General features: G+C 37.4%; 1 protein-coding gene across 2 annotated transcripts; it reads right to left on the bottom strand.

Annotated features, from left to right (window-relative positions):
- Window positions 1-7,930: 7,930 nt before the first annotated feature.
- qdprb.1 (quinoid dihydropteridine reductase b, tandem duplicate 1) lies at window positions 7,931-17,539 on the bottom strand. Of its 2 annotated transcripts, XM_052127556.1 has the most exons (7): window positions 17,409-17,539; window positions 17,091-17,183; window positions 16,248-16,344; window positions 15,923-16,063; window positions 10,106-10,214; window positions 9,921-10,004; window positions 7,939-9,811 (listed from the first exon to the last, which is right to left on the bottom strand). In XM_052127556.1, the coding sequence occupies exons 1-7, from the start codon at window positions 17,499-17,501 to the stop codon at window positions 9,709-9,711; spliced, it is 720 nt and encodes a 239-aa protein (XP_051983516.1). In that variant the 5' UTR covers window positions 17,502-17,539; the 3' UTR covers window positions 7,939-9,708. The 2 variants fall into 2 exon arrangements, with proteins under 2 accessions (XP_051983517.1, XP_051983516.1); XM_052127557.1 differs by lacking the exon at window positions 17,091-17,183 and having other exon boundaries at window positions 7,931-9,811; window positions 17,409-17,524.
- Between the last annotated feature and the right edge of the window lie 387 nt (window positions 17,540-17,926).

Genomic DNA, 17,926 nt, shown 5'->3' with positions numbered 1-17,926 from the left:
AGAGAGAGAGTACATCTGGATTCTATTACTCTCTTGTTTTAGGGGGGAAGCAGGGCCCCAAGAATTCACCTCTTTTTCTTCACTTTTTCAGTTTCTCTTTCCCATGGCCAAATCCAAGACACTCCCTTTTTTTTTTTGCAAAATAGTGTAGTAACACACATTCAAAGATACAGGTATTAGAGATGGCAACAGTGCCTGTTGCTTCATCTACTGCATGTTTGAATGATAGCTCAGTGCTTGTTTATTTTCTCTATTAAAACACGATGCAAACCCTAGGTATACCAAATAATATCAGAACACACACACCCACACACACTTGCGCACACCCCTCCCCCTTCAGGTCAGTTAATAAGAGTGGTTGCTGGACTCTTTGTGTGAGTTGTGTCTCGAGGGGAAAGAAAGGGGGGAGAGGGGGTCTAAAGGAATGGAATTTGCCCACTGCACTGCTGTATAAATGGAGAGAGAGAGAGAGAGAGAGAGAGAGAGAGAGAAATTATTTTAATTATATTTGTATTGTTATTTGTTACTGTTTTATTATTATTTGTCTTGTCTTGTCATTATCTGTTTTGTGTATTCATGCTTTGGCAATATTGTATGTAAAAACAATCATGCCAATAAAGTACTTTGAAATTTTGAGAGAGAGAGGGAGAGAGAGAGAGAGAGAGAGAGAGAGAGAGAGAGAGAGAGAGAGAGAGAGAGAGAGAGAGAGAGAGAGTAGGATAATGAGAGGGCTCTCTATCCATGTCTTTGTGTTTCTAAGTTTTCCTTCTGTCTCGTGTGACTTGATCAAATATGACCACAAGATGTCACTCTCTGATTTCCCCTTTGGTTCATTGCAAGCGTCAGGCTGGAGGTCTGGGAACACTTATCTTGTTAATGATGAAGACTTGTTTCTTGAACGGGAGGGCCTAGATTAGAAGATTTTAGTATTTGCTAAAAAGTACTGAGATGGTCTGTCTTATTCTCTAAGGAAATGATTCCCAAGGGGAACGCTTACGCAAGGGGGTATTTAAACAGTATATATAGCCTACTTGAGAAGATTTTGATGTTCCTTTGTTAAACATCTAAAACAAAAATTATGGCCTAAAGTTAATAGTACTGTCAATAGGTAAAAATAACTAATTATTTTTTTCCCAGTTACTTTTTATGGAAATTAATCATAATAATGTGTGAAAAGTAAAATTTCTGTGGAAGGCAATCATAGCAGAATATATGTGCATATTGAAAGACAACGGACAGAGGTAGATTTCTGCAATAGCACACTTTACTCATCTCACTACATTCACAAAACTATAAAATATAAATATAAAACTAAGTTCTGTCTTATTCTCCTTCATCTGCATGTCTCAAAGCACAGAAATTAAATATTAGTTAAATGCAGTTATAAAATAAATGCAGATTCTACAGTATATTTCTTGAATTGCATTGAAATGCACATGAAATGCAAAAACTGAACTCAATGCAAATCTGCAATATTTAAATACAATTACTTTCCATAAGCATGGACTTATTACATATATTTGACAAACAAATATGTTTTGCAGCTGGCTAACTGCAAAAGGCCTCTGATTATCTATTCATTCATGTAAAAATTATGGGTTTTACTTGTTTGCAATTTTTCATATTTGTAAAGGAACGCATTTCTGGTTTGGTATTGATGGGGCTGTGGGGAAACATGAGATAACTCCTAAGGTGAAGAATAGCCTATTAGCTTCAAAATTATATTTGACAAGAAGTGAGAAACACATATGTTTGAAATTAAATATGCATATTATAATATGTGAGTTTCTTACCTAACCACTAAATAAAAGGAAATGCAAGAGATTAATAAATAAATGGGCGTATACAGTAATTAAATCACAGTGAAATGCAGACATTATGAATGTCAAAGAACGTTACTCAACATTTAGACGCTCTGACCCTACACAGGCAATTACTCTAAGTAGTGTGCATAAGTGTATGTCATTCATTGTCCAATTACTGCACACACACACACACCCATGCATGCATGTATAGTTCTATGTAAATCCAAATAGAAAGAGAGAATATAGAGAGGCAGACAAAGAAAGTCCAAAAGAGGGAGAGAGAGAGAGAAAGAGGGAGAGAAATCCATGTGGGTTTCATTGTTGAATCCTTTGATTAAATATTAATGCAACTTGAAATTCTCAAAAAAATTATCCACAGACACTGCACAATATATAGGAAGGAGTATACACACACACACACACACACACACGGAAAAGTCTACTTTGCAGATAGAAACTAGTGTTCATCCTTGATCCTCCTTACTGTAGACACACTTACTGAAAAGACTGCACAAAACATACACTTACACATTTACTAAAAACACACACAGAAGAATCCCACACCAGCACTCCCATACACTGAAAAGAAATCATAATCTGTATCTCTGGTTTTCCTGTAAAAATATATTTGAAACTACATTTACATGAGAAACCGTTTTTGACTTGATTCCAATCAATGTATCTTGAATATAAGTGTATTTTGTCTTGTTCCATTTCCAGATTTGTTTCTGCATAAACCTCACTACATTGTAATTTTGTTTCTTATTTTCTAACAGCCATTTTTTTCAGTACACACTTACAGACAAACTGAAAACACCCCTCCACTATAATGGCTCAATATGTGTTCTATGTTTTTCAATAACCAATGCCAATATCTTGAAAACACATATGCAGTGTTGGGTGTAATGCATTACTAAGTAATTCATTACTGTAATTAAATTACTTTTTAATTGAAAAAAGTAAAGTAAGGGACTATTCAGCAATTTACAGTTAAATCTGATGTAATTGTTAAATACTTCATAGACTACAGAACAATTCTATATAAAACAATAGTGAATTTAAAATCGAAATGTATTGTCTAATGTTAAAATATATGTTTTATAATTTAATGCTGCCCCCTTAAATTCTTTGGTCAGTTCATTAATAATTTATTTGATTTTATGAGATTTATTTGAAAGAATTAAAAGAACAGTTTCATGTCTATCCTTGTATTTTTCATCTGGTGGAGGACAACAAACGTTTTAGAAAGTAATTTGTAATTTGTACAGTAAACTAATTACACTGTAGATTATGTAATTAGTAGTTAGTAGTTAATTACTTTTTAGAGTAATTTACCCAACACTGCACATTTGCAAATATAATACAATTTCATACTAGCAAATGAGGTACACAAAATTGTTGAAATTAAACTACCATTTATTTCAGAGTATTTTATCAAATACATTTTTTTACAAAGCTGTTGATACATTTTGGAGCTGACACACTTTTGTGAATAGGAATGGTTATAGGCTGATCTCAAGTACTACATTTTATAATTGTAAATAAATTAGTAAATGGGTCTGGTCGATTAATTGGTCTAGCACTACCCCACAGTCACAAACACACATATAGAAACACTGGAATATTAGCTTACTACAGAATAGTGCTCAGTATACAGGTATACTGTATACTGCCCAAATGTATGTGAAACAGTAGGCATTATTACTAAACGTTTAAAAAGGTTTGGCATGCTACAGTGTTGTCACATGAACTCATTATATTGCATATTTAGTAACTTAATGAGTGCCTCCCAGTTATTAACTTGAATATAAAAATAGTTTGATTGCCATATTAATCAAATTAGGTGTAAAAATTTCTAAAACATGTTACTTTGCATTCAAATAAGAGTGTAAGTAAAGAAAGATGTACAACAAAAAAACTGCATCAATAGTAGAATGGTAGTGGCAGTATGCTATTTCAAATAGCCAAATCAGATATGGGAATTTCCTTAGCATCCATTCGAGGGCGCTAGGCTTATTGTGTCTTTTACATTGAAGTCCTGCCCTTGTTTCCTGTTTCCTTTGTTGATTGTCTTTAAGGTGTCTTGTCCATTAGCATTTTTGTTCTCATTTATCTATGTGTATATAATGCCCTTATGTTCTCTATGTTTTGTCAGTTCTTATCGCATGTAGGCTGTTGTGTTGGTGTGTTTTGGTTTCCACTGTTACTTGTTTTTTTGTTCTAGTCTCTTTCTATCACAATAGTTTCACATTAAAGCTGTGCTTAGTTTCAACAATCTTCACGTTTCTAGACCTCCTACATTACGGAAGAACTGACCTTAAAGGGTAACTAAACACCTGCTCAGAGTCTGACTCCACCCACTAGAAATATTTGAAATTGCAGGAAAAGTGGGCAGACCCCGACGGGGATAGAGGGAAGGAACCGAGTGCGGGGCTGGGGGGGCGGCACCTAAGACTCGTAGTGGTGGTGGTGTAGTGGTCTAAGCACATAACTGGTAATCTGCTATCTGTTAATCAGAAAGATGCTGGTTCGAGCCCCACACCCACCACCATTGTGTCCTTGAGCAAGGCACTTAACTCCAGGTTGCTCCAGGGGGATTGTCCCTGTAATAATGGCTCTGTAAGTCACTTTGGATAAAAGCGTCTGCCAAATGCATAAAATTATAAAATTTAAATTAAAATTATAATTATAGTGACAGATTAATTGACAGCTGCTGTCAGACTCTATGTTATTATTATTCCTCACACGGTCGCAAGACGACATGTACATGAACCTGCTTACGTCAGCTGTCACCGCTTACGTCACGAAGTACCGCAACAGCCAATAGGAAAATTCAACTGCAGTAGCCACCGTTCAACCTGAAGAGGGCAGCACTCAGACGTTTTTACACCATATATTGTAGAATTAAAACACTTTATACACAAATGTCAAAAAAATTACTTGAATCAATGACCAGTACTAATAAAGCCCCATGCTTACAGATCATTAACTAAAAAAAGTTGGTTTAGGGTTTAGTTACCCTTTAACATTGAACCTGCAGCTGAATTTGTGGAACTATGCTAGGCAGGACCTCCTTTTTTGAAAAACTCTGCTTGCTTTGTTACTTTAGCGAAATAGTGAAACTGGGATGACTTCCATCAAAATCAATTAAATTGATTGGACAAAATGTTTTTGGCAATGGTTATTTTCCAGATATCGGAGAACTCACATGGGAGCATGTCAACATCACTCTGGAAAGTGTATACCTTTCATGTTAGGATGAGACCAGCATTCTCTCACCAGAGGTTGCACCCAGCACTCTCTCACCAGAGGCGGCGAGCTCTAAGAGTAGGAGAGAGGGAAAAAAGGCATCAGCTCCTGTTGCAATGGCGGAGATTCCTTCGTCACTCTCCACTGTAGCCATCTCTGAGGTCCATTCTCTACTGATACAGGAGTTCACCACGGCAGAGGCCTCTCCAGTCCTTGCTCCATTGGTTGCTCTCTGTTTTCTGCTCTGGTGTTCCCAAAGACTCCTACGATAGAGGTCCCTCCTCTCCCTGCTTCGGTGGTCCCAGAGACTCATTTGATGGTGGCCCCTCCACTCCCTACTCTGTTGGTCCCGGAAGTCCCAGCCATGGTGGTTTCAGTCACGGTCATCCCAGTGATTCTAGCTTCGGTGGTCTCAGAGGTTCCTGGTTCATTGCCAGTGTGTACTGTTGACTTGACATTGCCGGGAACCCCTGTTGCCATGACCTTGCCAGGGTCCCCTGTTGCCGTGCCCTTGCTGGAGTCCCCAGCCACATTGAACCTGCAGGAGTCCCCTGTTGCTGTGCCCTCACCGGAGTCCCCTGTTGCCATGCTTTCGCCGGAGTCCCCTGTTGCTGTGACCCTGCCGAAGTCCCCAGCCGCTATGTCCCTGCAGGAGTCCCCAGCCTCCTTGACTAGAGACCCCTGTTGCCGTGCCCATGCAAAATTCCTGAGCTGTCTTGACCCTGCCGGGGTCCCCAGTCACCTTGCCCTTGTTCTCTTCTGATTCCCCTGGTGCACTGGATCCACCGGGGTCTCCTGATCTGCCCAAACCTCATTGCATTCCACCAGTGCCGCCATTCACCAGTCCTGCCATTTTTTCCTGTTTCCCTTGTCATTTGTTTGCCAGGTGTGTCTAGTCAATTAACATTGTTATCCTTGTTAATCTCTGTGTATATTCTTGTTCGCAGTCTCTTGTATCTTTTGAGTTTCACATTAAAACTGTGTTGAGTTCCTACAATCTTTACGTCTCCAGACCTCCTACATTACAAGCCATAGTGACAACACACCTCACACTCATACTGTGTTGTGGAATACATTTCCAAAATTGTATTTTAAATAGTGCTTTTTTTCGTTCTTTTTTTGATGAATGCATTTAAAGTCACAATTCTTGTCATTTGCATTGTAGGTCTGTATAACAATGAGTGATCATTTAAGAAGTGGTGTTAAAATTGCAATCTTATCCAGGTTGCCATTAACTGACAAACAGAAAAGCACCCTTTAGGTTTTTAACTGATTCTAAACAGCTAAAGCCTGATTATTTAAAGATGAATATAGAAAAGATGAGTAAAGAGTGAAAAATAAATAAAAATGAAAGGAGGAAGCATGGTTCCATACTAACAAACACAACTCAAGCTCTGCTTGCTGGATGCTCCTACCATTCACTATTCTTTAGATGTGATGTTGCCGTAGCAACCTCAACTCAGTGACCTCCTTCTTTCAGCTCTGAAATTATGGGCTGCCCTGCCTGATAACAGGCACAGAGAGAGAGAGAGAAGCGACCAAAATCTTTTCCCAGTTTGTCTCGTTAGTTGCTGCGATACAATGACATCCTGTCATTGAAATTATTAAATAATCTTTCTATAATAATTCAACCATAGAATTCACAAATGAATCATAGTGTATTATTAATATTACATTTTATAAAAATTACATTAAAACAATTGCATTAGAACTTAGCTTCACCCCCATGTCTCATGTGCAAAATGCAGCAAGACAGAAATAGTATGATAACTTAATAAATAAATAATTGATTGAACTCATAAATTAAGAATTAAAAAAGTATATTTTATAGCAGTACAACATCCTCTTTTAGACTTAATAAAATTCAGGTTAGATGTGTGAGATGTTACATTCATGTGTGACGTTTTAATCCAAATAGAACTCTCTCTCACAACTGTTAATTATTTAAAACCCCCACAAATCTCCAGATGGAAATAACAATATTGAGGCAATGAACTGAGAATAACCATTAATGCAATTTATTATGCTAAACTAAGATAACCATATGCTGCTATGCAGCTACTGTCTGAGAACTATAGAGTTTACGGAGAACAACCCAAAACAATCCAGGGAAAAACAGCTTATAATAAAACTTCACAGAAATTCAATTTCAGGAATTACAGGACTTTTAATTACTCATCACATCTTAAAAGGTGTGGATGTGCATCTTTAATCCCACATTTGATTGAAGTGTGTAGCAGATGGATTAAAGCAACAGAAAACCACATGTGTTTTATCTCCACTTATTGTAGCTAAAAGGCATTTTTGAACACAGCAGACACAACATCAATATTATTATGTAATGTAAGGCAAAAAGAAGAAATCTGGTGTGATATGGTGTTTTCTGCTATGACAAGCTATTTTTTTTAACAGTTTTTAACAGACTCCAATGTGCTAGCATCCAAACAAATAGGTAAAGCTATTTTATGCTTATTCTTACTATATATAGCATTATTTTCAAGAATCTCCAAGAGATTCCCAATTAGATATGGATTTTCTGAGTCACTCATGAAGACTCAATAATAAAATTTGTGACAAAACAGTATACCTCTTTTCTTTTCTTCTAAATTTTTTGGTTAAAAGGCTTTATTCAAATTGTTTTGAATAGCAATTTAATGTTTATTTTTGTTGTTGTTTTTTTGGTCAACTTGAACATCATTTAAATACTATATTACTGTTGCTGATCATGTACATCAGTTTATGGCCACGCTATTCAGATGCACAATTCCAGCACGTGAACATCATCTCATGCTGGTTCCACAGACATGACAGTAACTTCAGTGCAGTCTTTAGATCTTAATTCCGTAGGACTGAATGAGGTAGAATGGGCGTTCTGCTTTAAAGGCACTCACCTAATACTCATGTAACATCTTGACACTGTATCCTAACACATCATATGCCAAGGCAGCAATAAGAGTGAGAAGTCATCAATGTATGTACATTAAAGCAATGTACAGAGGGATGATTGCAGAGACAGAGGCATTTTATACACAGAGGTCAAGCTATCATCTGAAAGCATAATTATCTCCTTGTTGACCTCCCGTTTTATGCCACTCAACAGTCTCTGACTCTTTTCACTGATTTGTGACTTTTTAAAAATAATTCTAAAAACTACAAGGCCATACATTTACAGCTATGTCTTGTTCATTCTGGCCATGAACCAAATCCTGGCTGTCAAACTGAATATTAATATTAATGAATAATAAGATTTAAAGAAGTGTCTCCTGCATGAGGACACATTTACAGCCATCTTTACACTGCAAATAAACTGTACCTGAAGTGATATGTGAAATATAAAAAGATATGATTCTTTTAAATATGAAACCATAAATTATGTAATATATGCTCTACAATGACTACAACAAAATTTAAAGCTGCTCAGATGCTGCATTTTAGTTACACAGAACCAAAGCAGCATAACTGCTTTTGATACTAGGCGCTGAGGTGGGTCAGAGCAGGCATTATTTTGTCTGGCTTTTATGCATCTTTTTAAAAAATGTTGAGCAGGCTCACAGCAGCTTTAACTTGGTTGTGTAAAGACGCTTTAATTCACATTCAAAAGCACACATTATATTTCAATTAAAAACATACTTACACAAAAAATTCCTTCCTAGAATAATAAATTTAATGAAATATAAATATTTTCTCATGATATGACAGTATGCAATGCAACAGGCATCTCTGTACATGTCATTTGTACAGTGACTTAGTGGGAACTCAACAATGTTGTCAGGCAAGTGTTGAAGACGGTTTAAAATGCTAAAAAGAGAAAGCCCTTACCAATTACCAGTTTTACACTTTATGTACTGTTGGTGTTTGTGTTAAAAATGGCAATTTTATTATTTTGGAAATACTGAAAAATTAATAATATGTATTACAATAATGGGGGATTACAATAGTGTATTTGTCGGGTAGTGTTCTAATAATGTGGAAATCATTTTATATAGTTAGTCTATAAATAACGCATATTTCTTTATGTTGTTAGGTGATTGATATTTTCTAGTGGCTTTCTAATTTCTAGAATCCAATTACCTTTTCCCATTTAATCTAAATAACTCACAATTAAAGACTTATTTTATGAAAACTCACTTTTCAAGCTAATTTCTGTAACAACTTATTCTACTTAGGATACTTTGTTACAATAAAGCCCAATTCACAAACAGAAAACAGGGCTCATACTGAGCCATCTGAAAATGAACGTTTAATAGTCAACCTAAAATGCTACATTACTTTTAGAATGCAGCATTTCTCAACGCTGACTCACTATTCCAGGCTGTACATGCCATGGTCACATTTTTGAATTATTAAATTAACCATCAGCGCCCTCCAATGGTGAGAAACAGTCAGTGTGATTGGCAAAAGGACATTGGATTGAAGTAGGTGTAAAAAAGAAATCAGAGTAAAACAATTAGTTTCATTGTTATTTATCACGTGTTTCAAACAATCTGTTCAACATTTATATGTATTTACCGTATTTATAAGGGACAGAATGTACAGTATTTGTGGACATGGCATTTACAAGTAAACAATAAGGCATTAAGATGAAGTAGAACTAAAGTAATGACTGTAAATGGTAATTGGCTTGAATGTTTTGATTGCACGCACATTATATTGATTATAACAATTGTGTAGCTTCCGTCTTTCCGCCCGCTGTAATGAGCTGCATCAAAGTACCTGAAGGAGGTCTGTCCTCTCCTGTAGTCCACTTGTAGAACAGCCTAGAATGCAGAAAGCTCATCACTGCACTGTCCACATGCACAGCACTGCACACAACCACCTTACATAATAATACATATAATAATAAGAGCCACTCGTATGCACACTCACTCGGTTATGTACTCTAGCGGTGTCCAGGAAGTGACATCACCATCTGGCATGAACTTCCTGTTCATGGGCGTGTCTAAAGTTACTCTACAAGTGTTAAATATTGGTCATCATTAAACTTAGCAACAAAACAGAAGGATTTGAATGCAAGTAAATCAGTTGCATGTAGCATAATGTTAGTCACTTACGGAAGTATTGCAATTGCAGCAGATCCTGGGGGAAGACCACTATCTGCCCCACTCAGACTCTGACACAACTGATGTACTGCTGCCTTAGCCATACCATAACCAATGTATCCTACAATGAGAGAGAGAGAGAGAGAGAGAGAGAGAGAGAAAAAAAAACAGAAAGAGAGAGATAGAGGGATAATTTATTGTAAGCCTGTCCATCCAAAACCGTATGCTGTTTTTTCCATCATACACAAAAGGAGAATTGTTGGCTATGGCGCAGAGTGGATTTAGTTTTTAATTTAGTACTGCTACCTCATGACAAAAAGTTATAGACATATAACCTGATGCAACACAATTTTTTTGTTATTAAAATTTGTATTGATTCCATTCATAAAATAAATAAACATAACATAAAATCTGGATTCAAATTATGTACATTAAGCCCCTCCCCCTGAACATTCCCCACCCAACACAAACACCCACTACAGTGGTCATAAATAATTGGAACATAAAAAATATATATATATAAAAAACATAAACTTACTTTAAAAAAAAAATAAGAATATACTCTCACCTAAAGGATTATTAGGAACATCTGTTCAATTTCTCATTAATGCAATTATCTAATCAACCAATCACATGGCAGTTGCTTCAATGCATTTAGGGGTGTGGTCCTGGTCAAGACAATCTCCTGAACTCCAAACTGAATGTCAGAATGGGAAAGAAAGGTGATTTAAGCAATTTTGAGCGTGACATGGTTGTTGGTGCCAGACGGGCCGGTCTGAGTATTTCACAATCTGCTCAGTTACTGGGATTTTCACGCACAACCATTTCTAGGGTTTACAAAGAATGGTGTGAAAAGGAAAAACATCCAGTATGCGGCAGTCCTGTGGGCTGAAAATGCCTTGTTGATGCTAGAGGTCAGAGGAGAATGGGCCGACTGATTCAAGCTGATAGAAGAGCAACTTTGCCTGAAATAACCACTCGTTACAACCGAGGTATGCAGCAAAGCATTTGTGAAGCCACAACACGCACAACCTTGAGGCGGATGGGCTACAACAGCAGAAGACCCCACCGGGTACCACTCATCTCCACTACAAATAGGAAAAAGAGGTAACAATTTGCAAGAGCTCACCAAAATTGGACAGTTGAAGACTGGAAAAATGTTGCCTGGTCTGATGAGTCTCGATTTCTGTTGAGATATTCAGATGGTAGAGTCAGAATTTGGCGTAAACAGAATGAGAACATGGATCCATCATGCCTTGTTACCACTGTGCAGGCTGGTGGTGGTGGTGTAATGGTGTGGGGGATGTTTTCTTAGCACACTTTAGGCCCCTTAGTGCCAATTGGGCATCGTTTAAATGCCACGGCCTACCTGAGCATTGTTTCTGACCATGTCCATCCCTTTATGGCCACCATGTACCCATCCTCTGATGGCTACTTCCAGCAGGATAATGCACCATGTCACAAAGCTCGAATCATTTCAAACTGGTTTCTTGAACATGACAATGAGTTCACTGTACCAAAATGGCCCCCACAGTCACCAGATCTCAACCCAATAGAGCATCTTTGGGATGTGGTGGAACGGGAGCTTCGTGCCCTGGATGTGCAACCCTACCACTCTCCATCAACTGCAAGATGCTATCCTATCAATATGGGCCAACATTTCTAATGTTTCAGCACCTTGTTGAATCAATGCCACATAGAATTAAGGCAGTTCTGAAGGCAAAAGGGGGTCAAACACAGTATTAGTATGGTGTTCCTAATAATCCTTTAGGTGAGTGTACATACACATTTAAACTACAAATGCCTCTCCACTACCCCTCCCAAAAAAGCCAAATATCTACACCACTTTCTGTTAAACAAATACCATTTTCCCAGCCTTCTATAAACTACCTCCTCGAATGCCGCCACCCTGCCCATCTCTTTGCACCACTCCTGAAATGAGGGTGCTCAAGCCAACTTCCATCCCTGGAGAATGATCCTTCTGCTGATCATAACTCCAGCTAGGACCCAACTTTTTAAATGCCTATACCCTATATTAATGACCGCCCCATCGCCTAATATACAGAGTCTGGGGGAAAATTTAAATTGAGTGGCCGATATGTCACACATAAAGCTCTGAACCCTCAAACAAAATTCTTGTATCTTAACACACCACCAAAAAACATGGGTTGTGTCCCGACTTCTTATTGGCATCACCAGCAGGTGGATGTGTCTTTAAGACCAAGTCTATACAATCTAGAGAGGGTCCAATAGAATCATCTTAAATTGCATCAGATGCACCCTTGCATCTCTAGATGTAGACTTGATGCTTTTTGAAATCCTAGCCCACACTACCTCTTCTAATACCAAGTTTAAATCTTTCTCCCATAATCTCTTGAGAGAAGTTGAAGCTCCGTCCGCCAGACTCTGAATTATTAGGGAGTAATACACTGATGCATCATGACCTTTTCCAAAAACAGTAATCACCACTCCCAGAGTATCTGCTGCTTTAGGATGGTGTATGCTACTCCCGAAAAAGTACAGATCAGGTGGTGCAGCTGTAAATACCTAAAGAACTGAGGCCCTAAAATGTTGAACCATATATTCAAAGGATCTCAAGACTCCACTCCACTGAGTGTATTAACCTCCTTCACAATCCACTTTGACCAGCAGAAAGGGGATTTATTAATACATAATTCTGGTTTCAGCCATATGCTCAAGGCATATAAATGTCTGAATTAAACACTTTTGTCCATACCAAGTGCAAATGCAAGATAACAGGGTGTAACTTAATTCTCCGGTTAGTTTAATAGAAAGGCTTTGCAATGGAAAAATAGGGGCAAGAGTTTCCTGTCAGAGACAAATTTGTATCCTGAGAACTTAGAAAATAAATTAATAATTTTGTGGAGGCATAGATATAATGGGGTCGGAGAGGAATAATAAAATATTATCTGCGTAAATCAAAAGCTTATGCGCCACACCTCCCGCCACCAACCCTGGAAAATCATCCTCCCTTCTTATCGCACCTGCTAATGGTTCCAGGGCAAGACAGAACAATAATGGAGAAAGGTTTAATAACCATGCCGAGTGCCCCTATCCAGAGTAAAATAATCTGAAATTAATACATTTGTTTGTACCTCCGCTACCGGTTGTCTATATAGTAACTTAATTCCCTAATCCGTATATTTCCCAAACCTTAAAAAGATAATCCCATTCTACCATATCAAACACCTTTTCATCGTCAAGTGAGATGGCAGCGACCACAGTCTGATCATTCACCACTGACCACACTATATCGATGACACACCTAATGTTATCGGAAGAGCTACTGCCCGAAATAAACTCCACCAGATCTATATGTATAAGAGATGTCATAACATTACTTAACAGGTTAGCCAAAAATTGACAATATTTTAACGTCTATATGTATCAAGGAAATTGGATGGTAACTCTTACACGCTCTTGCTTTCTACTTTTTAAGAAACAGACTGATCGGGACTTGTGTCACGGTTGGAGGACGCATTCCATTCTTTAATGTTTTCATATAAACTTCTAACAAAAGTGGAGCCAGTTCTGTAGCATAAGATCTAAAAACTTCAGCGGTAAAGCCATCTGGCACCGGAGCCTCACCAAGCTCATCCAAGGTTATCTCAGAATCAAGAGAATTTTTTGCCTAGTCATCAGTATAGAAAGTTATAATGGTTCCACAAAGTTTCTAGTATACGAAAACGTGGAACTATAGAGATCAAGATTAAGCATTATTAATATTAATGGTTGACGTAAATATGTCACCACCAATAGATTTCACTGAGAGAATGGTAGAAAAAGACTCTCTCTGCTTTATATATCTAGCCAAAATCTTCACTGCTTTGTCTCCTGACTCAGTGTGACTCTCTTGCCCTGAATAGCCAAAACTGCACCTTCTGCAACAAAATAGTATTATATCTGTATTTCAATAGGGTCAATTCATCAGACAACATTCGGCACTTCAGCCAAGCCACTGCACTTTTAATATTCCCTTCCAACTCCATGAGTTCTCGTGCTTTGGATTTTTTGATGAATGAGGCATACTGTATGATTCGGCCCCTAAGAACCACCTTAAGAGACTCCCAAGCCACGCCCACAGAGGATACTGAGGACCAGTTGGCCTCCATATAAACAATGATTTCAGCCTTCAGCTTTTGTTGGAATTCAGGATTTTGCAAAAGGGATACATTAAAGCACCAACAATATGATTTATTTCTCCATAAAAGAAATGAGACTAAAATGTTTCCAATTGAGCAATCAGATGAAATGAGAGACTTATATATATATATATATATATATATATATATATATATACAAATACAAATTTCTAGAATAAATCTTATGGACTGATGAAAAAATGTATTGTCCCTACCAGATGGGTTCAAAATATATTTTTCTTGAAGAAAGACAATCATATTTCTTACATTTAAGAAACGAAATACGCTTCCTTTTTATGGGGTGCCCCAACCTATTCACATTCCACTCATATTAACATCTGACATATTGATATATTAGAAAAATAGACTGTGTGTCAAAATCAAAATTATAAAGACAACAATCAAACCCCAAACTTTCCCCTGAACCAAACAAACAGAAAAATGAAAATCGTGGGATTTAACCCACGCACGACAGCGCCAACCGGCATCCATCACTCTAAACTCAAACAGTCCATGTGCGCAAACAAACGTACGAAACAAAAATGTGCTTAGTTTCCTCAAACAGTCAAGTGAATGTTCAGTCAGTCCACTCGGCAGCAACGTGAGAACCATAAAAAAAGTTACTCCACTGACTTTATGAAGGACAATTCTTGCTGTGGGCATGTGAATGTATTACAGTCATCCTTAGTATCTATTCTCAATTTGACCACGAACATCATTGCAATAGCTAAATTCCGTTGATGTAAGAGTTTCTTGCATTCCTTGAATCGATCACGTTTCTCTCGTAGAATTTGCAAAGTCTGGTAACAAGAAAATGCTGTGATTCTTCCAAGAAAGCCTTCCTTTACTCCTAATATATATATATATATAGTTACATGTTTGTTGTTTACATGCGTAATTTGTACTATTTACAAGTATTTATATTGATATGTAGAACAAGTGTTTGTTTTGTTGTTTGTTGCATTCATGCTATATGTGAATATAATTAAATGTTTATTTTGTTGTTTTTGTCAATAGTTTACTATAAAGAACAGAAAGGGCATTAGAAAGAGACATTATTCAACGACAAATAGATTGCATGGATCTCGTCTTTGGACACACAATGCACGGAAAGAGTAAAACACTATACTACTCAATCCTTAGTGAGTGAAATCTGAGAAATGACCAGGCAGTGGTTAATCACACACATTTCAGTCACATATGCAAGTGATTTACTCGCATTGTTGAGGTTTACACTTAGAATAAAAGGGCGGTCTAGGGATTTTAAGAATCAACATCAAAATCATTTAAATAAAGATCATGATTAAGTGGAAAATGCGTGAGAGAGCACTGTGACTTCTGAAGGCTCAGTGTCAGTCTCTCACGCTCCTCATAGAAGCGTCTCTGACTGCCCTAAGGAACGCCGCTCTGAGTTTGCACATTTTAGACGACATGCTTTTTCTTTATTGAAATGCTGGACATGAATACACAAATAGTTGAATATAAATAAAGCATTGATACTATAATATGGGATAAAATATCACAATATATCGATATTTGATTGTATCGACAGCCCTAATAAAGACTGTTTAAAATTCCTCCTTTTGTGTTCTGGAACGACATAAGGGTATTTTTGTATTTAGAACAGAGGTTCAAAATTTCAGATATTAAATGCCAGCATGCATACCTGTTGTCGGACCCAGTGCTGCTTTAGCCCCTGCCAGTGTAAGCAGACCCCCCTCTCTCAGGTGTTTGGTTGCTAGGTGACTGCAAATCATGGAAGTCCACACACTCTGTTTCCACATTAGATCAGCGTTCTTATACAGAGCTGATACACAGATTATACAATTGAAAATGTTATGTTTTAGTGTCAAAGAAGCTTTGGACATTGAACCCTGTGTTAGAAATAGAAAAAATCTTCTTGATTTTTGACTTTACAGTTCCATTAGTGAAGAGGTTTCATGTACCATGGGTTATGTATGGTTTATGTGTTTGTGTGTGTGTATACTAACTTTTGGCCTTGGCACTGCCCCCTGCCCAGCCTCCAGCCACACACAAGATGGCATCAACCTTCCCTTCACCTAACAGCTCACCAACATCAGCTGTCACCTGACAAGTAGGAAGAGAAAGACAGATATGTAATAATCCAATCCAATATTAAATAATGCTGATAACGAACACACAACAGTTGATCACATTCAGATTGTACATTTCGTATTATATAGTTCTTTTGAGAGTGATTACAAAAAATAATTTTACATTTAGACATTTATATTTATTCCAAAGAAAACCTAAATAATAACTCATATTACACAAATTATCTACTCTTGGATTTTAATATAGTGATTTGCCTCCTCGACTGCTTGCAACCTTCCATGATAATTGTATATAATTGTCCTGGGCAGCAAAGTTCAACCTCAGTTGCCTAAGTTCAACCTCAACCTAAGCCAATGTGGGGATAACTCATTCATGCAGTGAGTGCAAGGAAACCAAAAGAACTTACAGGACCAGGAGGCTTTTGTTCAAAAACAGTGGGCAGCTTTAATGCACAGAACAAACCAGCGACTCATCACAGAAGGCAATAAACAGTCACTGAGGCTCAAGGAGACAACACACGGGAAACTGTTGAACAGGATAACTTGTGTAATTTCAGTTATTATTTTGTATTGTGGAATATATGTATATTTCAAATAGGTTCATCAGGGCAGTGTTATTTTTTATGACGCTCTGATAAACATCTGGCAGATTCCGCAATGTGGTGTATAAAATTATGATCAGAACTGCTACGTCAGACATTGCAATTTGGATACAACTGGCAACAATAAAATGTATTCTGTAAACAGAGTGTCTGGCACCTGGCTGGCTTGCTCGGTGAAGGATTCGGTCATCTTAACAGTGACGTTGGCATTGGCATCTTCATTTGCATTAAGATCAATTGAAGCAACCCACTGTAAAAACCAAGCTGCACTGAAATTGCCATCTTGTTGATTATTTGTAGACATATTTAATGGTAAATGCATGGCACTGTCTTCTTTGATCAAGTATTTACATTTGCAACATTAATCACAATAAGACACAAGGCACATGTCTGACACATTAAAAAGCTGATAATTGCAACCACGCAAGCTCCATGTTGTCTTTTGGGTTGAGACAACAACAGTACCGCAACTCACCCAGTTTTTAGCTTTAAAGTATTGCACACATGCTGATCCCAGAGCCCCCTTCCCTCCGTAAACAATCACTTTACAGGCATCTGTTGCTGCCATACTGTTCTTCTTCTTCTTCTTCTTCTTCTTCTTCTTCTTCTTCTTTTGTTTTTTTATGGCGGTTGGCAAACCAACTTAACGGTGCATTACCGCCACCGACTGGGCTGGAGTGTGAATCAAGAGATATTGGAACTTAGCTAAAAAAAAAAAAAATTTTAAATCCTCTGCCATACTGTTCCTCGTCCTCAACCGGCGTGACTGGCAGACAAATTACCACATGTGCCCACTAGTGGACGATATGAAAGGAACAATTGCAGTTTTGGTTGTGGTGAGTTGTTCAAAACTTTCCAAATATTTTTACGGATCGAGTCATATATATTTTAAAACAATGTATACGTCCAGTTAATACCTAAATGTATTAGCACAAAGATTACTTAATTCTAAAATTCGACAAGATCGACATATGCAATACTGATTTGTTCCAG

This window comes from Xyrauchen texanus, chromosome 5 (genome assembly GCF_025860055.1).
Source record: "Xyrauchen texanus isolate HMW12.3.18 chromosome 5, RBS_HiC_50CHRs, whole genome shotgun sequence".
NCBI classification, from domain to species: Eukaryota; Metazoa; Chordata; class Actinopteri; order Cypriniformes; family Catostomidae; genus Xyrauchen; species Xyrauchen texanus.
Note: the sequence above shows the minus strand (reverse complement) of the source record. Positions and strands in the feature narration are given on the sequence as shown.

What these genes read in the sequence shown, in the direction of transcription:
- qdprb.1 (XM_052127556.1), bottom strand. Translation starts at nt 17,501, where the DNA reads ATGGCAGCAACAGATGCCTGTAAAGTGATTGTTTACGGAGGGAAGGGG. An exon ending in ACTTTAAAGCTAAAAACTGG is followed by an intron (nt 17,184 to 17,408) that starts GTGAGTTGCGGT and finishes TGGTTTTTACAG; the next exon opens with TGGGTTGCTTCAATTGATCT. An exon ending in CCGCTAGAGTACATAACCGA is followed by an intron (nt 9,812 to 9,920) that starts GTGAGTGTGCAT and finishes TCTGCATTCTAG; the next exon opens with GCTGTTCTACAAGTGGACTA.